Here is a 27059-nt window from a genome sequence, read left to right as displayed (position 1 = left end):
TTATGGAAATTCAAATTAAGACCACCATGAGCTTTCACTACTTATTTATTGAAATACTTACATTTAAAACATTTTTTTCTGGCAAGTATACAGAACAGTTGGAACTCACCTACTTTACTGGTTGGAATGCAAAACGGTAAAGCCAATTTGGAAAACAGTTGGCAGTTTCTTACAAAATTAAATACCTATTTACATAATGTCCCATCATTCCCACTTCAAAATATTTACCACAAAGAAATGTTCACATAGAAACCTGCATACAAATGTTTGTAGCAGCTTTATTCGTAATTGTAAAAAACTGGAAACAACTCAAATGTCCATCAGTTGTCTAAAAGATAATGGAACTGTAGTATATACTTAACAATAGAATGCTACTCAGCAATAAAAAGAAATGAAGTATTAGTACACACGAGGATGACTCTAAAATCCATTATGATGACAACAGCCCAGACTAGAAGGTTTAATTTCTGTGATATTTTGGAAAAAAAATCTTTTGGGAAAGAGAACAGATAGGTGGTTGCAAGGATGTAAGTAGGGTTTGACTACACAGAACAGCCTAGGGTGATGGAATTGTTCTTCATCTTGTGTTTAATAACTCTGCTCATCTGTCAAAAGTCACAGAACTGGACACCAAGAAAGTAGAATTTGAGTGTATGTATATTTTACAGTATCTTATATAAAAAAGATTTTTCCATGAATGTTCTTTTATATTTCAGGGTATGTATCTCTGGGGTGAATAAAATGTTACCTTTTCAAGTAGCATTTCTTAAATGATATGCAAATAGCATAAGTCTAAAGTTTTTCATTCTTATCACTTAGGTGTTGAAGTGCCATCAAAAGACTCTTTGCCAAAGAAAAGGCCAATTTATGAAGATAAAAAGAAGAAAAAAACACTACAGCAGCTAGAAAATAAAGAAGGTTTGTATACAAAGTGACCTATGACTTAAAAATATTTTGGGGGCGCCTGGGTGGCTCAAGTTGGTTAAGCGTCCGACGTCGGCTCAGGTCATGATCTCACCGTCTGTGAGTTCAAGCTCCGCGTCGGGCTCTGTGCTGTCAGTTCAGAACCTAGAGCCTGCTTCGGATTCTGTGTCTCCCTCTCTCTCTGCCCTTCCCCCACTCATGCTCTGTCTCGCTCTACCAAAAACAGAATAAACGTTAAAAAAATTTTTTTTAATTTTGTTTGACTTTCTCCTTCAACATTCAAAACAATGTCTTTTAAAGAAACTGGAAATCAGAATTACATATTGAAACTTACTATACCTTATTTCCTATTATTGTTAATCATTCTCAGCTGATTTAAATGACAGGTTAATGGAAAAGTGCTTTTGTTAGAAAAACCTAGATCGTACCCAAAAACTATTCTTAATTATCGTTCTTATTTTTTCTTTGTTTCCTTCTCAACCTTTTTGTAATTTTCCATTCTATTCCTTGAATAGAAAGAAACTCTGTTTCCTGTAAAATATATGACTGATATTTAAACATTTTCTAAACGTGCTGAAGAATTCAAGTTTGTACTATTGGTTTTTATTCACTACTTAACAGAGTATCCTAACAAATTATGCACTGAAAAAGTATTGTTAACTTGGTTTCTGCCTTGTTTTCAGTGTCTGAACCAATAGAATTAAATGCTGCTGTAGAAGTGGTAGAACAAGGAGTACCAGAAAAGGAAGAGACACCACCTCCTGTTGAACCAGGCCAGTAGCACTGACTAATTGCTTCCTATTAAATAGCATTGGTGTGTCAGAAGTTGTCTAGTCATTATTAGTGTGGGGAAACCAAATATCTGGCAGAATGGTCTTTTTCATACTTCTTTTCTCTAAACCATTCCTTTCCATTTCCATTTTGAAAAAGTGTAGGAGATTTGAGTCAGTTTCTTTTTAATAGTGTCAGTATAATGTAGAGAGGATAGAAGTTTTTAGATTTTTTCTGATGTTTTCATTTTGGGTCAGAAATCTTAGGTGGTGCCAAGAAGACCTGAAGTTCTTTATTTAATCCTTTGGAAATAAATTGGTAGCATTTTAATGAGAACTATTTAAGAGTCATAAAAATTGGCATTTTTAAACCTCCTTGGAGGTCAACTTCTATTTACTAAATCATTAAGAGGATTGTTTATTCATTGTGTGTGTGTGTGTGTGTGTGTGTGTTTTGAGGTTGGAGAAAAATCTTTGGCTTTTTTTTTTGTTTGTTTAAGATAAACATTGTTCTAATTCATTAGACTACGTATTGATAGAGCCAGAGGTTAACTAAATGTGTGGTAATAATATCAAGAGAAGCTCCATATTGTAAAGTTTGGATTGGGAATAAAAAGCAAGAGAATGTCAAGACTGACCCACACTAGTGAAAGATATCATTTCTGGTTCCTTTCCTTCTTTCTCCCCTTCTGTTCTTGGTATAAAATGGATCATTTACTTGGCACAACTCAGCTTAACATGATGACATTAGAGGAATTCAGGTTGATACACTTAATAGCAGTCCATTATTTTAGGTGACATTTGTAGCAGTAGAAAGAATTGTTAATTTAGAAGGATGTTTTGGGTACATGTACCTGACTCATTTTCTTTTCCTCAAGATGACTCAACCAAACTTGTTGTCAAGTAATAATTATTACAGGGAAGCAAATACCACATGTCCTATGATTTGAGAATAGTTTTGCTTTATTGGATTTCATAAAAAAGAGTCATTAATATTGAGAATATTAAATCTTGAATTCAAAATTATACCTTTCTGGATACTTTTGGATTGTCAGCAGATATTCTATTCTTATTTTCAACTGGAGTAGAGGTGTAGCTTTGTACCTACAGCTATATAATTTAAGTCGTATTTGTATGTATCTGTAGAGGTTAAAGCAATAAAATAAGTAGTAAATTCTTAGGTATGAAGTAGAAGTTTGAAACATCAAAATGGAGATGCAGTAAGTCCCCTCTTATCTGCAGGGGATATGCCCCAAGACACCCAGTGGATGCCTGAAACAGCAGATAGTACTGAATTCTGTATATACTATGTTTTCTCCTTTACATACATAGCTGTGATAGAGTTTAACTTATAAATTAGGCACGTAAGAAAAGAACAGTAATGAGTAATAACATGAACAATCAGAATGATATACTGTATGAAAAGTTATGTGAATGTAGTCTTTCTCTTTTAAAATATTGTACTGTACTCTTCTTGTGATGATGTGATATGACAAAACACTCACATGATGAGATGAAGTGAGATGAGTGATGTAGGCACTGTGATGTAATGTTAAACTACTTTTGACCTCCTGACCATGTTAAGAAGGAGGATTGTCTGCTTCCAGACCACAGTTGACTGTGGGTAACTGAAAATGCAGAAAGCAAGACTAGATAAGGTGAGGGGACTCTTGTGAAATTTCATTTTTGCTCAAGAACCTAGGAGTACGACCATCTACCCTTTTCAAAATCTAACAAAACATTTAAATGTCTGAGTTTCTAATATTTTAATTATGTCAAATACGAAATCTGGATTAAGTGTAATTTCATGTATTCAAAATTCTGGGTAATTGTGCAGCATTTGGTAATAGTAAATTATAACATGCTAGCTATATTGAAAAAAATAATTCAAAGATAATGAGATTGTATATGTGTTTTTGCATAATGAAAACATTTTTAATGTCAGCATAATTTTCTACTTTTTTCTAAAAGCAATTCCCTATTTTAGATGATTTCTAACAAAAATCTTTATTTACAGAAGAGGAAGAAGAAACTGAAGATGCTGGATTGGATGATTGGGAAGCTATGGCCAGTGATGAGGAGAGAGAAAAAGGTGAATAGCGTATAAGTACACATTGATAAATCTCGTGGTAATTAGAGGTGTGTATATTTAAAGGAATGGTCAGTCTTCTGATGATGAAAGCCATATGAACATTTCTGAGAATAAAAACCAGTCTTGATTTCTCCATTGCCATGGTTCCTAAATCCTTATGTGGATCCTCATTTTATGAATAAATGGTTTTTCAGAAGATCCTAGGATTTAAAAATACATTTTTTCAGTGGTGCCTGGATGGCTCATTTGGTTGTGTCCCGACTCTTGATTTTACCTCAGGTCGTGTTCTCATGGTTCACGAGTTCAAGCCCCACATTGGGTGCCTGTCTCTGCCTCTCTCTGTGCCCCTCCCCTGTGTGCACACTCTCCCTCTCAAAAATAAATTTTAAAATATGTATACATATATATATATATATATATATATATATATATATATATATATATATATATATTTCAGTATGATGTTATAAATGGGATTAGGTTATTAAAGGTAGCCTACCAAAAGCCCCTTTAACTTAAAACATAATACAAAGATAATGCAAGTAAATGGTACCTAATCAATGTGAATAAACAATTTTTCTTTGTCATTACTTTCTTTCATTTATTATTAAAGTCTACTTTCTTTGGTTTTAATTTCCTGATTTTTCCCCCTAACTTCTTAATTTGTTTTTTTTTTATACATTTATTTATTTTTGAGAGACAGAGAGAGACAGAGCATGAGCAGGGGAGGGACAGAGAGAGGGAGACAGAATCAGAAGCAGGCTTCAGGCTCCGAGCTGTTAGCACAGAGCCCAGCGCGGGGCTCGAACCCACCAACCGTGAGATCATGACCCGAGCCGAAGTCGGATGCTCAACCGACTGAGCCACCCAGGCGCCCCACTAACTTCTTAAAATGGATATTTGTTTATTTAGAGTTTTTTTCCTTAATATATGTGGGTGGGTTTTTTTGGGAAGTTTTCATTTTAATTACAGTTAATATACAGTGTTATATTAGTTTCAGGTGTATGATAATGTTTCAACAATCCTGTGTGTCACCTGGTGCTCATCATAACAAGTGCACTCCTTAATCCCCATCACCTATTGAATTCACCCCTACCCTCTCCCCAGCCTCTGGTAACCATCAGTTTGCTCTCTGTAGTTAAGAGTATTTTTCTTGGTTTTTCTATTTCTCTCTTTCATATGCCCTTTGCTTATTTGTTTTGTTTCTTAAATTCCACATATGAGTAAAATCATGATATTTGTCTTTCTCCGACTGATGTATTTCACTTAGTGTTAGACCCTCTAGCTCCATCCATGTTGTTGCAAAATGGCAAGACGTCATTCTTTCTTATGTCTGAATAATATTCTGTTGTATATATATATTCCACATCTTCTTTATCCATTCATCTATCAGTGCATACTTTGGCTGCTTATATATTTTGGCTATTGTAAGTAATGCTGTTATAAACATAAGGGTACATGTATCCCTTTGAATTAGTGTTTTTGTATTTTTTGGGGGTAAGTGCCCGGTAGTGTCATTACTGGATCGTAAGATAGTTATATTTTTAACTTTTTGAGGAATCTCCATACTGTTTTCCACAGTGGCTGCACCAGTTTGCATTCCCACTAACAGTGCACTAGGGTTCCTTTTTTTTCCACATCCTGGCCAACACTTAATATATGTTTTTAAAACTAAATTTTTCTTTAAGCCTTAGTCCTATTTCACAAGTTCTGATGATATTTGTAATTTCCATTTTAATATATTTTACCTGATTTATAGAAATGTAGGTTTTAATTTACAAAAGTGGGATTTTCTGATTATTTTCTTGTTACTTCATTGAGATCACAGAACATAAATGTATCTTTTTGAAATATGTTGAGAGGGGCGCCCGGGTGGCTTAGTAGGTTAAGCATCTGACTTTGGCTCAGGTCATGATCTGGCAGTTAGTGAGCTTGAGCCCTGTATCAGGCTCTGTGCTGACAGCTCAGAGCCTGGAGCCTCCTTCAGATTCTGTGTCTCCCTCTCTCTCTGCCCCTTCTCTCCTTGCACACTGTCTCTCTTTCTCTCTCTCAAAAATAAATAAACATTAAAAAAATTGAAATATGTTGAGAATTAATTTACAACCTAATACATGGTTGATTATTGTAAATGTTTAATATGTGATTGGAAGGAGTTTATATTCTGCAGTACTGTGTGCCTTGTTCTCTATAGAGTTAACCCTTGAACAACATGGATTTGAACTCCAGGAGTTCACTCACATGCAAATTTTTTTTTTTTTTTTTTTTATAAATACAGTGCTATAAATATATTTCCCTTTAGATTTTATTCATAACATTATTATTTCTCTGGTTTATTTTATTATAGGAATATAGTATGTAATACACATAGCATAGAAAATATGTGCTAATCAACTGTTTATGTTATTACTAAGGCTTACGGTCAGTGGTAGGCTATTAGTAGTTAGGTTTTTGAGGAGTCAAAAGTTGTACATGGATTTTTGACTATGCAGGGCGACAAACATCTCTAACTTCCACATTGTTCAAGGGTAAACTGTTTTTAATCAGATTTGCTTATCATTTTGTTCAAGTGTTTTTTATTCTTTTTTTTCTGGAGTGCGTTTTTTCTCTGTTACTGAGAGAGGTGGGTTAAAATCTCCTGCCCTAATTGTAAATTGTCTGTTTCTCCTTGAGTTCTGTTAATTTTGTTTAATATATTTTAGTACTTTATTATTAGGTGAGTACACTCATTTTTTGATGGATTGATGCACTGATTTGTTATTCTATTATGTTTTATTTATATTTTATTTTTTTATTTCTAGTAATGCCTTTTGCCTTAAAGTATACATGATATGGCTATACCAGCTTTGACTCACATGATATTTTTCTATTTTTATTTTTCTGTCTCCTTAAATAGCACATATTTGAGATTTTTAAATCCAGAGTGTCAATCTTTATATTTTACCTAGACCACTTAGCCCATTACATTTAATCCTTGATGTAATTAATGAAGTATACTTATTATCTTTATCTTATTTAGTCCTTATTCTGTTTCTTTTTTTCTCCTTTGTAACCGTTTTTGGGATTGGGTTTTTTTGTTTTGTTTTTAATTCTGTATTTTCCTCCTTCCATGAGCTTGGAAGTTGTATACTCTTCCACTTACTTTTAGTGGTTACTCCAGGATAAAAGTATCCTTTTTAACAAAGGATATTTGAACTATTAGTGTTTAATGTTACCCTCTTTCCAGACAGACAATGCATACCACAGAATACATGAAGAACATTTATCTACTTCTCAATTTATATATCATTATTCTCATTTATTTTAATTCTCTGTTTTAAATCCCATAATAGCTTAAGTTTATTCATATTGTAAGCTTTTTGTTGTGTTTCATTTCTTTTTGTGTCTCTGACCTTCCATTTGAGATTATTTCTTCTGGCCTGAAGAACACCTTTTAGAATTTCCTTTAGTATGAATCTGTTAGTGAGGCATTCCATTTTTGCTTTTCTAAAAATTCCATTATCTCATCTTAATTCTTGAAGGGTATATTTATTGGGTGAGGACCTCTTTGTTGAAATTCTAACATTTTAAAGATACTATTCCCTTGTGTTAGCTTTCATGGTTTCTTTTAAGAAATCAGATATCAGCCTAAAGTTTTCATGTGTCTTTGGCTTTCAGCAGTTTTATTATGATGTGGCCAGGGTCAGTTTCCTTTTATTTATTCTGCCTATAGAGCTTTATCAATGTATGGTTTTATGTTTTTATCCATTTTACAATGTTATGAACCATTATTTCTTCTCAGGGATTCTAGTTATGCCTATGATATACCTTCCTGTTATATCAATGTGTCGTCTTTTTTGTGTTTTTCACATAATTGAATTTCCATGGTTCTTTCTAGATTGTTTATTCTCATCTGTCTTCTGGTTCACTAATTTTCTCTTCAGCTGTTTCTCCTCTCCTGTTAAACCCATCTTTTGGGTTCCTAGTTTTGTCTCCAGTGTTTTCTAGTTTTAGATATTCCATTTAACTATTTTTTATAGTTCTTTACTTTCTAAAGTTTTTAATCTTTTGCTCCCTGGATGTTAGAAACATAGTCATTTTTAAATTTTGGTTTTATAACCTCAATGTATAGACATTTTGTGGTTTTCTGTATGCTGGCTTCCATCCTGTGATTCATTTTTTCATGTGACTCATTATTTTCATATATTGTGCTGGATATTATACTTGTAAAACTGCAAAATAATTTGAGGTCAAAATAATTTGAGGTCAAGGTGTTTTCTTTCTCCAGAGAAAATTATGTGTACAATCCATCAGGAGTCTGAATGAACTAGCAATATGGAATCATCTTATTCCAAATTTAGAATTGATAGAATCTGGAGGTGATTGGCCAATAACAGGGAGGTCCTGTTTATTTTCTATTCATTCTAACTGCTAAGGTGCAGTTCTCCAGGATTTTACTCCACAATAAAGAGTAGTCAACCTTACCCCCCTGAGTCCTTAATAGGCCCAATACCTGGACCCCTAAGCACTACTTAAGCTCACCTTCTCTAGAATCAGCAAATGACCATTGCTTCTCTTCCTTTGTGCTAAGATCAAGTGCAGAATCAGCAAATGACTCCAAGGGAAAGAAATTGTAAGCATTTTGTTCCCTTCACTGTGTTCCTTTTCTGTCTTTAGGTTATCTTAGTAATATATTAAGTTTTTATTGTTAAATGGCAATCTTCATTTTAACATGTTGACCAATGCTTTGCTTTTATGATGCATGAAAACAATTTAGCAGTAATGATGTTTTATAATGTTACTGCCTTACTTAGTGCACCCTTAGTATTTCCCCCTAATCTTGACAGAAATCTCCATTTTTAACTTTCATTTATTTTAAAATCTTTTTTACTCAAAGAAGAAAACACGGTGCATATAGAAGTAAAAGAAAACCCTGAAGAAGAGGAGGAGGAGGAGGAAGAAGAGAGTGAAGAGGAAGAGAGTGAAGAGGAAGAGGAAGAGGAAGGAGAAAGTGAAGGCAGTGAAGGTGATGAAGAAGATGAAAAGGTGTCCGATGAGAAAGAAGCGGGGAAAATGTTAGATAAAAAACCAAGTAAAGAAATGAGTTCAGAATCTGAATACGACTCTGATGATGATCGAACTAAAGAAGAAAGGGCTTATGACAAAGCCAAACGGAGGATTGAGGTATTTATTTTCCCGTTTGCCTTTCTCTTTACTCTTTTCCTCCCCACTCCTCTAGGATCATTAGAACTATCCTCTGAACTAAAGACAATGTGGTACTGGCATGAGAACAGATAATACAGGTGAATGAAACAACTGAAAGTCCAAGAATAAACCCTCATCTTTCTGGCCTATTGATTTGTTGTCAAAGATACCAAAGCAATTCAGTGGGAAAAGGATACCTTTCTCAACCAAATGATGCTAGTTAAATTAATAAAAAGTTTAGTCTCTGACCCCACATCATACCTAAAAGTAATCTTAGATCAGAGATAGAGCTAAAGATGTAATAAACTAAAGGTATGAATTTAGAAAAAATGCAGAGCAAAATATTTATGACTTTGGGTTAGACAACAGGTCTTTGACACTGATCTAACCCAAGGACCTTACTCCCTGACCTAAGTCATAATGGTATACTGCTTCATCATTTATTTCTTGTTTTCTATAAATTTTTATGTGCTCTTTGAGTGATGGTTTACTCTGAGCACATACCTTCTAGTCATAAACACTAAACTAGTGTTTGCCTTGTATATTTTAGGTAGTTGCTGTGAGGCATCTGATCACTTTAGTTGTTTAAATCTGGTGGGTTACTGAGGCATCTTTCTATTTCGTAAAGTGTACATACCTACCAGGCTTACTTATTTTTCCTATGTAATGCAGTAGACTTGAGAGTTTTCTTCAATTCTGTCAGCTTAGTATAAATAATAACAATAAAAACTAGTTTTCTTGGGGGTGTTAAACTATTTTAAAGCTAAAAATTATTTTAGCTTTTCTTTGTTAAAAGGGGTGCCTGAGTGGCTCAGTCAGTTGAGTGGCCAACTCTTTTGATTTCGGCTCAGGTCATGATCCCAGGGTTGTGGGATTGAGTCCTGTGTCAGACTCTGCTCTGAGTATGGAGCCTGTTTTAGATTCTCTCTGTCTCTATAATAATAACAACAACAACAATAATAATAATGTATTTTTTTTCATTTATAATCCTAATTTTTAAATTTTTTTGTTTTGATAACCTGTATGTCAGTGTTTGCCTCTTTCCTCTGTGAAGCCTACAAAGGGATCCATTTTCAGAATTTCTTAAGGTCTGTTGATTTAAGTTCGATTTCTCACCCTATCACTATTGATAGTTTTAGGTAATATAATTCTGTTTTGGAGGATAGTCCTCTTCATTTAGGAGATTATACAGCATCCCTGCCCCCCACCCACTAGATACCAGTGGCATTCCCTTCTCTTTCCCATTATAACTGCAGCTTCCCATAGCACCTACTCAAGCCAACTGTCTTGCTCTATACCCATTTGTGAGAGACAGTTCGTATTGTGATCATTTAAAAACAATGGGTATAAAGCAGAAAGTAAAAGTTTCCCCATTATCTAACTTCCCAGATCTGTTCATAGTTCTGTACATGTTCAGGTTTTTTAAAATGTTTAATTAAAACTAAGAGGCACCTGGGTAGCTTAATCAGTTAAGTATCTGACTCTTGATTTCAGCTTGGGTCATGATCTCACAGTTTGTGAGACTGAGCCCCGCATCAGGCTGCCTGCTGACGGTGTGGAGCCTGCTTAGGATTTTCTCTCTCCCCCTCTCCCTCCCTCTCTCCCTACCCCTCCCCAACTTGTACTGTCTCTCTCAAAATAATAAACATTAAAAAAAAGAAGTTAGATAATAAATTTTGTAGATACATATTCTTTTCTTCACATAATATGCTGTGGACCTCTTAGCACAATAGTTTTTTTAAGCAGCTTTGTTGAGATATCTACATATCAAAGAATTGATCCATTTTAAGTGTACAATTCAGTACAATTTTGTAAATTAGAGTTGTTCATCTATTGTCACAACTCAACATTAGAGTATTTTTATCACCCCAGGAAGATTTCTTACACCAATTTGCGTCATTCCCTATTCCTAGTCCTACATATACAGCAGTTCCTATGCCCACCCTCCCTGTCCCCTCATCTACAGTTTTGTTTTCCATGGTGTGGTCAGTTGCATTCTGGAAGCAGATGATCCTCCTCCTGATGTATTGTCAGAGGGTCAGTAGTTGCCTAACACTATGTCATTCACCTTACTTCATCTCATTACATAGGCATTTCATAATCTCACATCATCATAAGAAGAAGGGTGAGTGCAGTACAATAGCATACTTTGAGAGAGACCATATGTACATAACTTTTATTGCAGTATATTGTTATCCTCGTATTTTATTACTAGTTATTATTAATCTTTTACTGTGCCTAGTTTACAAATTTAGCATTGATATGTATAGAAAAAACATGTAGTATATATAGGGTTTGGTACTATCTGCAGTATCAGGCATCCACTGGGGGTCTTGGAATGTATCACCACCCCTTGGATAAGGAGGGACCGTTGTTGGGGCGCCTGGGTGGCGCAGTCGGTTGGGCGTCCGACTTCAGCCAGGTCACGATCTCGCGGTCCGTGGGTTCGAGCCCCGCGTCGGGCTCTGGGCTGATGGCTCAGAGCCTGGAGCCTGTTTCCAATTCTGTGTCTCCCTCTCTCTCTGCCCCTCCCCCGTTCATGCTCTGTCTCTCTCTGTCCCAAAAATAAATAAACGTTGAAAAAAAAAATTTAAAAAAAAAAAAAAAAAAAAGGAGGGACCGTTGTAAATTCAGTCATATAGTATGTGTTTTTTTTGTGTCTGGCTTATTTTACTTACCCTGGTTATCTGTGTGGTAGCTGTATCAGAATTTTGTTCATTTTTATTGCCAAATAGCGTTTTGTTGTATAAATATACCATATTTTATTATTACCTATTCACTAGAGGACAGAGTTGTTTCTACTTTTTGGCTATTATGAATAGTACTGTTATATACATGCATTTGCATATGAATCTTTGTATGGAAATGTGTTTTCATTTGGGGGGGAAGGGTGGGAGTATGTACTCCTAAGAGTGAAATTGCTGGATAATATGGTAAATTTGTGTTTAACTTTTTCAGAAACTGTTAAACTCTTTTCCAAAGTGGCTGCACAATTATAGATTCCAACCAGTTGAAGGTTCTCTGTATCCTCACTAATGCTTGTTAACCTTTGTCTTTTCAATTATAGCCATTCTAGTGAATATGAAATAGTATATATCTTATTGTGGTTTTAATTTGCATTTCTCTGATGTTGAGCATTTCTCAGTTTGCTTATTGGCCCTTCCTGTATCTTCATTGGTAAAACATGTATTCAAATTATTTGTCTTTTATTATTGAGTTGTAAGAGTTCTTTTAGTTTTTTTAAATTTTGTTAACGTCAGTTTATCAAAATTTGCTGTTATAGAGCATGCTTCTAGTGTTGTAGTATAGAAATCTTTGTCTAACTTAATGTCATGAATATTTTGTCCTGTTTATTTCTAAATTTATACCTTTAGTTTCTTCTGTCTTTAGCTCTACCTCTGATAAATTAAAAAAAATTTTTTTTAAATATTCATTTTTGAGAGACAGAATGTGAGTGGGGGAGGGTCAGAGAGAGAGGGAAACACAGCATCCAAAGCAGGCTCCAGGCTCTGAGCTGTCAACACAGAGCCCGATGTGGGGCTCGAACTCATGGACCGCGAGATCATGACCTAAGCTGAAGTTGCATGCTTAACCGACTGAGCCACCCAGGCGCCCCTCTGGTCTGTTTTAAGATACCTTTTATGCATGATGTGGGGTCATAGACAAAGTTCATTTTTTATTAATTTAACTAGCATCATTGTTTGAAAAAGCTATCCTTTTCCCATTGCTTTTGCATCTTTGACAAATCAATAGGTCGGAAATATGAAGGTTTATTTGTGGACTTTGATTTCTGTTTCATTCACCTGTATTATCTGTTCTTCTGCTAGTACCACACTCTCTTTATTATAGTTTTATAGTAAGTTTTGAGATAGGGAAATCTTCCATTGTTATTCCTTTTCAAGATTATTTTGGCTATTATCGGTCACTTGCTTTTCCATATAAATTTTATGGTCAGTTTGTCACTTTCTACAAAAATCTTGCTTAGATTTAGCTGGTGATTGTGTTGAATCTATAGATCAACTTAGGGAGAATTATCTATTTTAATATTGAAATAGGCTGATGATTATACATTCAGTTGGATCTTTTACAGTTTCTTCTAGTAGTGTCTTATAGTTTTCATAGTTTGAGATTTGTAATTCTTTTAAATTTATTACTAGGTATTTTACTGTTTTTGATACTATTGAATGGGATCACAATTGAAAAAAATTTTTTTTCATTTCATTTTTCAGTATAAAGAAATACAGTTGAGTCTTACAGATTGATCTTGTATCCTGTAGCTATACTGAAATATTTTTTATTCTAATGATATGTGTGTTATGTGTTAAGCTAACACATTCTTTGTGGGGAAAGCATTCAGATTTTCACCATTAACTATGATGTTAATAGTGCCCTTTATAGGTTTGAGGAACTTCCTTTCTTTCTTTTCCTAATTTGTGAGAGTTTATATCATAAATGGAGATGGGTACTTTTTCTATGATATGTATTGAGGTTGTTTTTTTTTTTTTTTGTATTAATATATGATGTATTAACATTAGTTTTCAAATGTTAAGCTAACACTTGCATTACTAGAATATATCCCACTTGATCCTGGTATGTAATTCTCTTTATATGTTACTGGATTTGGCAATATTTTGCTGAGGTTTTTGTGGTCTGTACTTATAAGTGATGTTGATCAGTAGCTTTGCTTATCATATGTTGGTCTGGCTTTGGTGTCAATTTAAAATTAGCTTCCTTAGGATTGGTCAGGAAGTCTTCCTCCTCTTTTTTTCTGCAAGAGTTTGTGAAACACTGTTTTTTCTGTTTTAAATGGTAGGCAAAATTTACTAACAAAGCTTTTTTCTGTGGGGAGATTTATAAATTTCTAATTCAATTTCTTGTTATCTTTTTGTCATATTTTCTTTTTCATCTTGAGTCACGCTCAGTAATTTTTGTCTTTCTAATAGCTATTGTGTTTTATCTAGGTTGTGAGCATGAAGTTCTTCATTGTATCTTTTTACAGTCTTTTCAGTTTCTGTAAAGTTAGTGGTGTCTCTTTTGATTCTGATTTTGGTGACCAGTGTCTTTCCTCCCATCCTCACCCCTGCCCCCCGTCAATCTAGTGAAAGGTTTTCCACCTTTTTGATCATCTCAGAGATCCAGTTTTTGGTTTTCTATTTAGCCCTTTGAATATGTTATCCCATTGCCTTCTGGCCTCTTTTTTTTTTTTTTTTTGATGAAAATTAAGCTATTAATCTTACTTGGGTGACTTTGTACACAATGAGTGATTTTTCTATATGAAGATTTTTTTTTAACCTTGATTTTTAACAACTTTAATGTGTGTTGATGAGGATATATTTGTATTTATTCTGCTTAGAGTTTATTCAGTGTCTTAGATATGTAGATGAAGGTTTTTCATCCAGTTTTGCAAAGTTTTCTGCCATTATTTCTTCAGGTATTTTTTCTGCCTATTTCTCTTTCTCCCTTCCTTCTGGACTCCCATTATATGCACATTGGTGCACTTGAGAGTATCCCACAGGTCTCTTGAGGTCTTTTCACTTTTCCCAGTTGTCTTTTCTTTTTATTGTTCAGATTATATAACCTCACTTAATCTATGACTTTTGATTCTTCTGCCAGTTTGCATCTACTGTTGAGCCCCTCTAGTGATTTTTTTTTAATTTGTTAATGAATTTTTTAACTTATAGTGATTTGTTTTCTCTTTGTTGATGTCTTCTGTTGATTAGTCATCATTACACTTTCCTTTATTTCTTTAAATATGGTTCCCTTTAGTCCTTTGAACATATTTATATTAGCTGCTTTCAAGTCTTTGCTAAGTCTAATATCTGAGCTTCTCACCTTTTTTTAAGTTTATTTACTTACTTGGAGAGAGAGAGAGAGAGAGAGAGAGAGAGAAAGAGAGAGAATGAGCTGGGGAAGGGCACAGAGAAAGAGAGAGAGGAAGAGAGAATCCCAAGCATGCTCCACACTGCCAGCACAGAGCCTGATGCAGGGCTCATACTCATAAACCCTGACTGAGATCATGACCTGGGCCGAAATCTAGAGTTGGATGCTTAACCAACTGAGCCACCCAGGAGCCCCAAGGTTTCTGACATTCTGTAGACCACTTTTTCTTTTATAGGTCACATTTTCCTGTTTCTTTGTATGTCTTGTAATTTTTCGTTTATAAGTAGACATTTTAGAGAATATAGCAATTCTATATATTTAGATATATCTGTAGATTTAGATATATCTGTATATTTAGAGAATATACGAATTCTTTTAGCTCCTTACAAATGTAGTGGTTTTAGCTATTTTTGTTTACTTGATCATTGAGTCTTGTGGATTGCTTCTGTAGTATGATGCTGATGATGTTTCTTCTCAGGTATTTGTTTGTTTTTGGTATGTTTCTTAAGCCTGGCTTCTTAGGGCTTGTACCTGATTGCTAATCCTAGTGGTCAGCCAAGTGACTTGTCAGTGGTTGTGCTTAAACACCTGGAGCTGGTAAGAATTCCACCATTTCCCAGTGGATCTGGCAGTTTACTAGTCCACTCTTTATGCATTTGTAAGCCTCTTGTTGAGCTGGTAATGAGTAATTTACTAAGGACCTGTCTGGTTTCTTCTGACAGCCCTCTGTAGGAACACAGCTTTCTAGAGTACCAGTGATAGATAGGATCTTATCAGTGCCTACTTTGGCTGTCTTGTTCCATATACTCCTCTGTTAAATTTCTGATTGATCCTTCCAGGTTATTGCTTGCCCCACCACTATTGAGACCTTAGTCTAGTTGCGATTTTAGCCTTTTCTCTTTTTTTGCCATTGACATCTCTCCTGTTTTAGACAGTGCTTTCAGGTATGAAACCCCCTGCTCCTCTGTCTCATACCTCTTCACCCCATGGAGCTGTGGGAGTGTGGGGAGTATGATGGAACAAGTCTAGTCTAAAACTTCATAGGCTTCTGTTAGTCTCACAGGTGGGCAATAGGTTTTCTTGAATTAATGTTTTCTCAGTTTGTTATGTTGCCTTTGGTTGGTTTCTAGAGTCTTTCAGTGGTTGTTGTTTTGGTTATTTTGCTCAGTTTTGTTTCCTTTTGGGGGAGAGGATTTGCTGAGCCATTCATTTCATCATTGAAGAAGTCCTGCCTCAGTACCTTTACTGCTACAAATTGTACTCCATCTTATGGAAAGATCCTAATCAGTCTGTTTCAGCTGCCAGAACAAAATTTCTCAGACTGGGTGCTTTAAACAACAGAAATTTATATTCTGATAGCTTTTAAGGCTAAAAGTTCAAGATTGAAGAGTCAGAGGGTGGTTTTCTGGTGAGGGCTCTCTCTGGTTAGCAGATGCCTGCCTTCTCACTGAGTCCTCATATGACCTTTACCCTGTGCAGGCTCAAAGAGAGATTTTTTTTTTTTTTTTTTTTAACTTCTCCTCTTAAGGACACTTGTCCTATTGGATTACGGCCCCACCCATATGAGTTCATATAACTTTAATTGCCTCGTTAAAAGCCCCATCTCCAAATACAGTCACATTAGGAGTTAATTCAGTGTATAAATTTGGGAGAGATGCACTTCAGTCCATAACATTTCATGATTCCAAAACCTTGCCACATATAACTTTCTAAAACCCATAGCAGACTTTTGGATAAGAATCTCCATTGTGGAAGGAGTCTTGAAATGATTCTATGCAACCACTAGGTTTCAGCCTTGGGTTTGAGGAAATACTCATTAAGAAATCCCCAACTACAGATGATTAAGTGGTTACTAATTTTTGCTGTTATAAAACAATACTGCAGTGAACAAACATGGTTGTACATAGGCATTTCTGTATGCTTATGTCATTGTTTCAGGACAGATACTTTCAGGTAGAATTTCTGAGTTAAAGTCTAAACTACATTGCCTTCCAGAAAATTGTAATGCTACACCAAGTGTGGGAGAAAAGGCAAATTTTCAACCATATCAGATCCTAACTAAGGTCATGATGTCTATATTGAGTCTTACAGAGTGTAAGGTTCTTGTGTATGACTCCTTGTTAGTAAATACATCTGACTTGGGGCGCCTGGGTGGCGCAGTCGGTTAAGCGTCCGACTTCAGCCAGGTCACGATCTCGCGGTCTGTGAGTTCGAGCCCCGCGTCAGGCTCTGGGCTGATGGCTCAGAGCCTGGAGCCTGTTTCCGATTCTGTGTCTCCCTCTCTCTCTGCCCCTCCCCCATTCATGCTCTGTCTCTCTCTGTCCCAAAAAATAAATAAACGTTGAAAAAAAAAAATTAAAAAAAAAAAAAATACATCTGACTTTTGACGTTTCAAAATGTTTTTTCATTCCATTTTCTGTAGAAAGATCCAGTGTCTAGTGGTAGAAAGTAAATAATTTTTACAAAAATGGTTTTTAGATGGAAAATAGTTTTATAAACTACATCAAAATTTTGTTAGAAGTCTTATCTCCTTTAAATGCCCAGTTTACTATACTCAAAAAGTTGGCCTTTCAAGGAGCTGCTGGCATGTGTGTTTTTGTTTGGTTTTCAGCTGAAGTAGCTAGGTATATGCTACAAGAGAAACACATGATCCAAGAACATGCCTCTCAGGCTTGATGAGTGGTATCTTAAGGTAGGAAATGTCATTAGACTCTTAAGGCTGAGGATTAAATATACCCTCTCTTAATTGAAAGTTTTTTCGGTAAAGTTTATTTTAACTTATTTTGAGAGACAGCGCACACATGCAAGTAGGAGAGAGTGAGGGAAACAGATTCCCATGCAGGCTCCAGGCTTTTAGCACAGAGCTTGATGTGGAGCTCAAATTAATAAACCAGAGCTGAAGTACAAGAGACGCTTAACTGACTAAGCCACCCAGGTGCCCCTCAATTGAAAGGTTTTATAGCGTTTGTACACTATCAAAGTTTTCAAATAAATTGCTTTGAAATATTTTATTTTATAGTTTTGAAGTTCTAATGAAATTGTTTGAATGCAAGAGTATATATACCTCCTTTTATATAAATCCCCACATAAGTTAGAGGTTGTACTGTATACTAAGTATGATAGAAGATCAATTTCTTATATTCCATTAAATAAGCAATGTACAAAAGTGTTCAGAAAGTTGGAGCCAAAATTTTACATGATTTTTACTCTTAATTTAATAATGTTGCTCTGAAATCTATTTTAGCAGGTTTCCCTTTGTCCAAAGGTACTGTAAAGGGAATTAGATTGTAAAGTTTACATTGTAAAGTGCAGTTACATGTAGTTAAATCAACAGAGAACCTTGGATGAAGGTTCTGGCATTCTCTTGCTAAGGCAACATAATTTAAAGGATGATGGCAGTCAAGGTTTGAAATAATTTTGTGATTTTGTTTTTTCATTCCTAGAAACGACGACTTGAACACAGTAAAAATGTAAATACAGAAAAGCTAAGAGCTCCTGTTATTTGTGTACTTGGACATGTGGATACAGGGAAGACAAAAATTCTAGATAAAGTAAGAAAATATTGTTAGCTTTGATACAACTCTTAAGTGAATGATATCTTATAAAAAGCTAATAGAAACCGTAGCAAATATAGGCAGTTCTGTTAAATAGGTTGCTACCTTCTTACTGCTTTTGCTTCTTTTTATATTTTGAAATACAAATCTGAATCTGCTATCTTATCCCAGCTTCGTCACACACATGTACAAGATGGTGAAGCAGGTGGCATTACGCAACAAATTGGGGCCACCAATGTTCCGCTTGAAGCTATTAATGAACAGACTAAGATGATTAAAAATGTAAGTACAAATGTAAATGTATTTTGCATGTTTCAATCTCTAACAAAAATTCAAATATAGGAAAAAAGGTTAGTATAAAGACCCACGTGCTCACTATTTATAATTAACACTTGTGCCACTTTGCTCTGTTTTGCTTCAGATCTTTTTTTTTCCCCCCAGAAGAAAACATTAGATAAATAAGAGCACTCAGGTTTCATTTCCTTTCCTCTTGCTCCCAGAGGCAATCACTATTTTGAAGTTAGAGTATGTTTCGCCTACATGTTTTAACACTTTCACCATAGATCTCCATGTTTAAAAACTGTTTCCTCCCACACCCTTTTTAGCTTCTATCAAATTGATTGTATTTTCTTTATCTCCCTTATATTCTCTACTTTGGAGATATTCAGCTTATTTATCCAAAATATAGCACAATAAAGAAAATCACATAAGATTAAAGTAAAAACTTAATGAATCATTATAAAGCAAAACCTTTGTGTAATCCATGTTAGGAGATAGAACCTTGGCAATTACCTCAGAAGACCTCTCTTATGTCCCTTTCCAATCAAAACACTCTTCTACTTAAGAGGAACTTTTAAAGTAATCTCTACCTTTAATGTGTTAGAGGTTGCAAAATGTTGCTATTCTAAGCCTATTATTGTGTTTATTTATTGGACTACTTCTTTAGAAAAACTGCCTGGTTTGCTGTTTGGTTACTCAGGATAATATGTATAGTGAAGGCAGAATAAATGCCTAATCCTTTACCTTATTTACTAACTTTAAAAATAAAGAGTGACTAATTTTGTTCGGTTTTGTATTGCTATAAACTCATGGATTGAAACATATTTACTGTGTTTTAATTCATTTATTCTTGTGGTGAGATAGTCTCATCTTCATCTACTGATTGGCTACTGAGTCTTTTTGGTTCGCTTTTAGTAGTGTTTGGTTGCATCCATGCTGTTTGGTGTAGCAGAATCTTCCAGGCTCATCTACATACCATGCTCCAGTCTTGGAACTGGGCCTTATAAAAAAAAAAAGAAAGAATCCGTAATTCCATTATCCTAGAGCAGGTGAAAAAGGGTAAGTTTGGAACTGAGAAGTAATAAAATTGATAAATGACACACATGATAAGTTATTACATGCTAATGTGTCTCTACTCCTTATTTTGTCTTAGTTTAGTATATAGAAAGGGTCTACAAATTTGTCTCCAGTTTGGGGAAGGGAGTTTTGGTTGATACTATGTTTTATGAAGCTTGTTTTCTGGTAGATTCCTAAGGAAGGAATAATGGGAATAATATTCTTTGAGTTTTTGACTATTGTATACTTTGTGGCCTTCATCCTGGAAAGTTAGTTGGCTCCATATAAAATATTTGATTCTCATTTCCTTTCCTTAAATATCTTAAATGTTAGCTGGTTTCTTCTCACATAAATTATTGCCTTTCAAGTTTGATCACAAGCTGGTTTTCATCCTTTTATAAGTAATGTGGCCTTTCTGCATCTTGGTGTTGATTGTTCCAGGTCAGTTTTCCAGTTATGTGGAAATTTTCCAGTTCCATCTCAGTATGTAGTTTAAAATATTTGAGCACCATTTTCTTGAATTATAGTTTTTTAAATTCATAATTTAGAATTTATCTTGGTTGTAATTTATCTGGTATTTCTATGTTAGTCATTGGAGATTTTTCAACAGCTCATTCCACTAGTTGCCAGAACTTGAAATCTGGTTTTATTTTAGAACACAGTTAAAGAGCACGATTTTTATTAGACGTATATTAAAGTTCTCAGGATAACTTTTATATGACAATTCTATTTTTTGTATTCCAGAAATACAAAATAGAAATAATTATGGTGCCCAGTGAATGTTGATTTAAGATCACCAGTATGCAAATATGAGAGGTTTTACATGATGAATCATTTTGACATAGAACAGGAGATAAGATTTTGAAAAATCATTTGAAGATTGACAAAAAGTATAGATAAACAAGTAAAAGTTTTGTGTGTGCGTGAGAGAGAGATTTGTTGGTCAGTGCCACACTTTAGGTTAAAGGAGAATGTGCATATCAGGCATGTTGTAATTTTTTTCCATTCATTAATGAACTTTTGTCCAGAAAATTAAGTGTTTATGATGTTATTTAAATAAAGCAGCATAGGGGCGCCTGGGTGGCGCAGTCGGTTAAACGTTCGACTTCAGCCAGGTCACGATCTCGCGGTCCGTGAGTTTGAGCCCCGCGTCGGGCTCTGGGCTGATGGCTCAGAGCCTGGAGCCTGTTTCCGATTCTGTGTCTCCCTCTCTCTCTGCCCCTCCCCCGTTCATGCTCTGTCTCTCTCTGTCCCAAAAAATAAATAAACGTTGAAAAAAAAAATTTAAATAAAGCAGCATATGAAGTCTTTCTTAAAGATATTTCAGGTTGATGAGGTAAATTTTCTTTAAAATGTATTTTAGGATATTTTTCAAAGCTTAGAATTGCTTTAAAGTTGGAACAGATACATTTTTCAAACAGCGAGAACCTCTTCTTGCATGTCACCTTTTTATAGATAGTCACTCTAAGATGACTGCTGTCATTTATTACTTACTGATAATCTGCTCAAAAATTTTTATGACCTTAACAAAGAGAATGTTTTCTTATTTCATTTTTTTACTTGCAAAACTCCTTTTGATATTAATGAAAATACTGTTGTGCTTTGCTGCTTGACTCACTGTTTTAAAACCATTTTTTTAGAAAAGGAAGTGGTGATATTTTTAAGTTTTCATGGCAGAATAATTGTTTTTATAAGAAACTTTATAAAGTTTGGCTTCCTTAAGCTCTCCACTTTTCTTCACCTTTTCTAGTTTGATAGAGAGAATGTACGAATTCCAGGGATGCTGATTATTGATACTCCCGGGCATGAGTCTTTCAGGTAAGAGCAACTTGAAACCAAACTGCTTGAAACGATTAAGTCTAAAAGTTCAGTGAGTCAGAACGTCTGATTAATCAATTTTTGGGTTGTATTTTAAGATATGTGGTCCCACTATTGATCCTTATCTGTGCCTTACTGAGTATGCAGTACTTTATTTGGATACTTGTATTTTGTAGAGATCTTTTATACTTTGAAAGACCAAATCCTAATACATACTTGGTCTGTCTCCTGTGAAACCCATTATAGGTGGAATTTATCCTGTTGCCTCTTGGCCATATTCCTTAGCGCAAAAAACTTGGCCAGTACAATTTGCAGAAATATTGGAGTAACTTCTGGAACTAACTCATTCCAGCTGGTGTCAATTCACTGTGTCAGATAAGCATTTGGCAAGTTAAGGGCTAATGGCACTTGAATGTTAATGCATGCGCTTCATCTTGTTTTTTTTTTTTTTTTTCTGTAGGTTTTACGAAGAAATTAAAAATTTGTTTAAGCAAAATAGTAATTTTAAGATTTCTACTTATTCATCTTTTCCCCTCTTTTCAACAGTAATCTAAGAAACAGAGGAAGCTCTCTTTGTGATATTGCTATTTTAGTCGTTGATATTATGCATGGTTTGGAGCCCCAAACAATTGAATCTATTAACCTTCTGAAATCTAAAAAATGTCCCTTCATTGTTGCACTCAATAAGGTAAGCTCCCCTGAAAAATTAAATGTGAAGACATGGTTCTTAAATTTTTGTGATTAAACAAATGTGCCATAGTATAACTTTCATATAAGAATATGTACTCATGCCAAGTTAAATGTATTTTGACAGATTTATACACACATACAAAACCACTACCATCGGAACATAGACCATCTCCATATTCCCAGAATGTTCCCTCGTATTCTGTTACAGTAAGCCTACCCCCTTTGTCAAGCCCAAACACTGATCCTCCCATCAGATCAGTCTATAAAACAGACTATTTCATATTAATGGAATTACACAGTGTGTAATCTTTTGAGTCTGGCATTTTCCACACACTTGTTATTTTGCATTTATCCATGTTGCATATACCATTAGTGGTTCCTTTTCATTGATGAGTAATATTTCATCATCTGAATAATACCACACTTCATCCAACTTACAAATTGAAGAATATTTGCATTGATTCCACTTCTAGCTTATTAAGGAAGCAGCTATGAACATTTCCACAGGTCTTTGGGTTGACATTTCTTTTGGGTAACTAAAAAGAGAACTGCTGGGTCAAGTGGTATTTATATGTTTCACTTAATTAGAAAATGACATTTTCCCAAAGAGATCATACCACTTTATATTTTAGGATTTCAGTTCTGCAAATTCTTGCCAACATTTGTTCTACCTACAGCTGTTGTATTAAGTGTGTAATGCTAAATTATTATGGTTTCATTTGCATTTCTGTCATGACTAATGGCATCAAGAATCTTTTCATGTATTTATTTGCCATCTCTCTCTTTGTGAAGTAACTATTTTAAAATCTTGGTTCATTTTTTATTAGATTGTTGTCTTGTGGAATTTTTAGAGTTCTTTATTGTTGATATAAGTCTTTTGTCAGTTATGCGTATTGCCGGTATGTTCTTGTAGTCTAGGACTTGGTTTTTCATTTTCGCAATGATGTGTTTTGAAAAGCAAAAGTTTCTAATTTTGGTGAAGTCTGATGTGTGGGAATTCTTTATAATTTGTGTTTCTTATGTTCTCTGTAAGTAATCTTTAACCACCCCAAGTTTATGAAGAAAATTTTTAAGTGTTTCTAGATAGTTAACATTTAGGTCTGTGATTATTTTTAGTTAATTTTTGTGTATAGTATAATTTAAGGATCAGGGTACACTTTTTTCTACGAATATCCAGTTCAAAACCTTTTGTTGGAAAGATTATATTTTCTTTTTTGATTTCTTTTTATAATGATGTATAGTTGACACAAGGTTACATTAGTTTCAGGTGTACAACATAGTGATTATTATATTCTACATTGTTTTGCTGTGCTGACAAATGTAGCTACTGTCACTGTATATTCTACTGTTATAGTAGCATCAACTGTATTCCTATGCTGCATCGTTCATTCTTGTGATTTATACATTCTATAACTGGAGTCCTATACCTCTTACTCCCCTTTACCCATTTTACCCATGCCTCTCCACCTCCAGCCTCTGACAATCGCATTGTTATGTTTATGGGTCTGTTTCTACTTTTTGGTTGTTTGCTTGTTGTTTTTTTTTCTTCTTCTTCTTCTTTTTAGATTACACATATAAGAAATCATATGGTATTTGTCTTTCTCTGTTAGGCTTATTTCACTTAGCATAATATCCTCTGGGTCTGTCCACGTTGTAAATGGCAAGATGTCATTCATTTTTATAGCTGAGTAATACTCCATTGTGTGTAGTGTGTGTGTGTGTAGTGTGTGTGTGTGTGTGTGTACATGTACATACCACATCTTTATCCATTTAACTGTCATTGAACACTTAGGTTGCTTCCATATCTCGGATATTGTAAATACTGCAGCAAACATGGGGTGCCTCTGTGTTTTCATATTAGGTTTTCATTTTCTTTGGGTAAACACCCAGTAGTGGAATTGCTGGATTATAATGGTATTTATATTTTTAATTTTTTGAGGAAACTCCATACTGTTTTCCACATTGGTTGCTCCAATTTACATTGCCACCAACAGTGTAGGAGGACTCCCTTTTCTACACATCCTCACTGACACTAGTTATTTATTGTCTTTTTGATACTAGCCATTCTAACTCTGTAATAAGGTGATACCTCATTGTGGTTTTGTTTGTGTTTCCCTGATGATTAATGATGGTGAGCATCTTTTCAGGTGTCTCTTGACCATCTGGATGTCTTATGGATGGAAAAATGTTTATTTAGGTTTTCTACCCTTTTTTAAATTTGGATCATATGTGTTTGGGGGTATAGCATGGTAGATGGTCTTTATGTTTGATGTTAACTCTATTGGCTATATCATTTGCAAATACCTTCTCTCATTCCATAGGTTGCCTTTCTGTTTGTTGAAATTTTCCCTCACTGTACAAAAGGTTTTCATTTTGGTGTAGTCTCAATAGCTTATTTTTATTTTTGTTTCCCTTGTCTTTGGAGACATAGAAAAATGCTGCTACAGCTGATGTCAGGGAAATTACTGCCTTTGTTCTCTTCTAGTTTTGTGGTTTTAGGTCTTACCTTTAGGTCTTTAATACATTTTAAGTTTATTTTTGTGTATGGTGTTAGAAAGTGGTCCAGTTTTATTGTTTTATAGCTGTCCAGTTTTCCCAGCATCATTTGTTGAAGAGACTACTTTTCCCCATTGTATATTCCTTTCTCCTTTGTAACAGATTGACCCTAAAGCATTGGTTTATTTCAGAGTTCTATTCTGTTCCAATGATCTATGTGTCTGTTTTTGTGCCAGTACCATTCTGTTTTCATTACTTTAGTGTTGTACTATAGCTTGAAATCTGGGATTGTGTTATTTCCAGCTTTGTTATTTTTTCTCAAGATTGCTTTGGCTGTTTAGAGTCTTTTGTGATTCTGTACAGATTTTAGGATTATTTGTTAAAGTTCTGTGAAAAATGCTTTTGGTATTTTGATTGGGACTGCATTGAATCTGTAGGTTGCTTTGGGTAGGATGGACGTTTTAACAGTATTCTTCCAGTCCATGAGTGTGGTCTTTCTTTCTATTTGTTTGTGTCATTTTCCATTTCTTATATCAGTGTCTTTGAGTTTTCAGAGTACAGATTTTTCACAGTTTTGGTTAAATTTGTTCCTAGGTATTTTATTCTTTCTGGTACAACTGTAAATGGAATGGTTTTCTTAACTTGCCTTTCTCCTACTTCATTATTAGTGTATAGAAATGCAAGAGATTTTTGCATATTAATTTTGTATCCTCCAACTTTATTGAATTAATGTAGTTTAATAAATTTTTGGTGGAGTCTTTAGGGGTTTCTGTATGTATTATCCTGTCATGTACTGATAGTGACACTTTTACCTCTTCCTAACCAATTTGGATGCCTTTTGTTGTCTGATTGCTACTGCTGGGACTTCCCATGCTATGTTGAATAAAAGTGGCAAAAGCAGATATTCTTGCCCTGTTCCTGATCTAAGAAGAAAAGTTCTGTTTTTCACCACTGAATATGATGTTAGCTGAAGGTTTGTCATATATGGCCTTCATTATGTTGCAGTATGTTCCCTCTAAACCCACTTTGTTGAGTTTTTATCATGAATGGATATTGGCTCTTGTCAGATGCCTTTTCTGAATCTGTTGAGATGATCTTACGATTTTTGTCCTTCATTTTGTTAATGTGGTGTATCAGCTTGATTGATTTGTGGATATTGAACCATCTTTGCATCCCTAGAATACATCCCACTTGGTTGTGGTGAATGATCCTTTTCAGTGTATTGTTGAATTCAACTTGCTCATATTTTGAGGATTTTTTCATCTGTGTTCATTAGACATTGGCATGCAGTTTTCTTTTTTTGTAATGTCTTTGTCTGGTTTTGGAATTGGGGTAATCCTAGCATCATAGAATGTATTTGGAAATTTTCCTTCGTCTTCTATTTTCTGAAATAGTTTGAGCAGAATAGCTATTAACCGTTTTTTAAATGTTAGGTAGAATTCACCTTTGAAGCCATTTGGTTTCAGAAGTCCTAGACTTTTGTTTATTGGGACTGTTTTCATTATTGGTTCAATTTTGTTACTAGTAATTGGTCTGTTTAGATTTTCTGTTTCCTCCTGATTCTGTCTTAGAAGATTGTATGTTTTCCATTATTATTTCTTCTAAGTTGTCAAAGTTGTTGGCATATAATTTTTTTGTAATAAACTCATAGGCTTTTGTATTTCTGTGGTGTCAGTTACTTCTCTTTAATTTCTGATTTTGAGTCTTCTTTTTTCTCAATGAATCTAGCTAAAGGTTTATTAATTTTGTTTTTCGTTTCAAAAAATGAGCTGTTGGTTTCATTGACTTTTCCAGTTTTTTTTTATAGTCTCTTTCATTCACTTCTTCTCTGATGTTTATTATTTCCTTCCTTCTACTAACTTGGGGCTTTTTTTGTTTTTGTTTTTCCATTTTTAGGTATAAGGTTAGATTGTTTACTTGAGGTTTTTCTACTTCTTCTTTTTTTGAAATTTATTGTCAAATTGGTTTCCATACAACACCCAGTGCTCATCCCAAAAGGTGCCCTCCTCAGTACCCATCAGAGATTTTTCTGCTTCTTGAGATATGCCTGTATTGCTATGAATTTTCCTCTTAGAACTGCTTTCACTGTTATCACAAAGATATTGGACTGTTGTGTTTTTGTTTTCATTTGTCTCAAGATATTTTTTTTTTTTTAATTTAAAAAAAGTTTTTTGAATGTTATTTTTGAGAGAGAGACAGAGCACAAGCTGGGGAGGGGCAGAGAGAGAGAGGGAGGGAGACACAGAATTTGAAATAGGCTCCATGCAGGGCTCGAACTCTGAACCAGCAAGATCATGACCTGAGCCAAAGTTGGGCAGT

The 27059-nt window shown here is 34.6% G+C and overlaps 1 protein-coding gene across 4 annotated transcripts in view; it reads left to right on the top strand.

Moving 5' to 3' along the window:
- EIF5B (eukaryotic translation initiation factor 5B) overlaps positions 1-27059 on the top strand; it is a 94524-nt gene that overhangs the window by 48788 nt on the left and 18677 nt on the right. For 2 of the 4 annotated variants that reach the window (XM_045445723.1, XM_045445726.1), the window contains 8 exons: positions 820-918; positions 1608-1697; positions 3712-3786; positions 8663-8946; positions 18291-18398; positions 18573-18683; positions 21487-21554; positions 22101-22242. In XM_045445723.1, coding sequence (XP_045301679.1) covers positions 820-918; positions 1608-1697; positions 3712-3786; positions 8663-8946; positions 18291-18398; positions 18573-18683; positions 21487-21554; positions 22101-22242 — 977 coding nt within the window. Of the gene's footprint in view, positions 1-819; positions 919-1607; positions 1698-3711; positions 3787-8659; positions 8947-18290; positions 18399-18572; positions 18684-21486; positions 21555-22100; positions 22243-27059 lie in introns of all 4 variants that reach the window. The other 2 variants (XM_045445722.1, XM_045445725.1) reach the window with 1 other exon arrangement.

This window comes from Leopardus geoffroyi, chromosome A3 (genome assembly GCF_018350155.1).
Source record: "Leopardus geoffroyi isolate Oge1 chromosome A3, O.geoffroyi_Oge1_pat1.0, whole genome shotgun sequence".
NCBI lineage: Eukaryota > Metazoa > Chordata > Mammalia > Carnivora > Felidae > Leopardus > Leopardus geoffroyi.
Note: the sequence above shows the minus strand (reverse complement) of the source record. Positions and strands in the feature narration are given on the sequence as shown.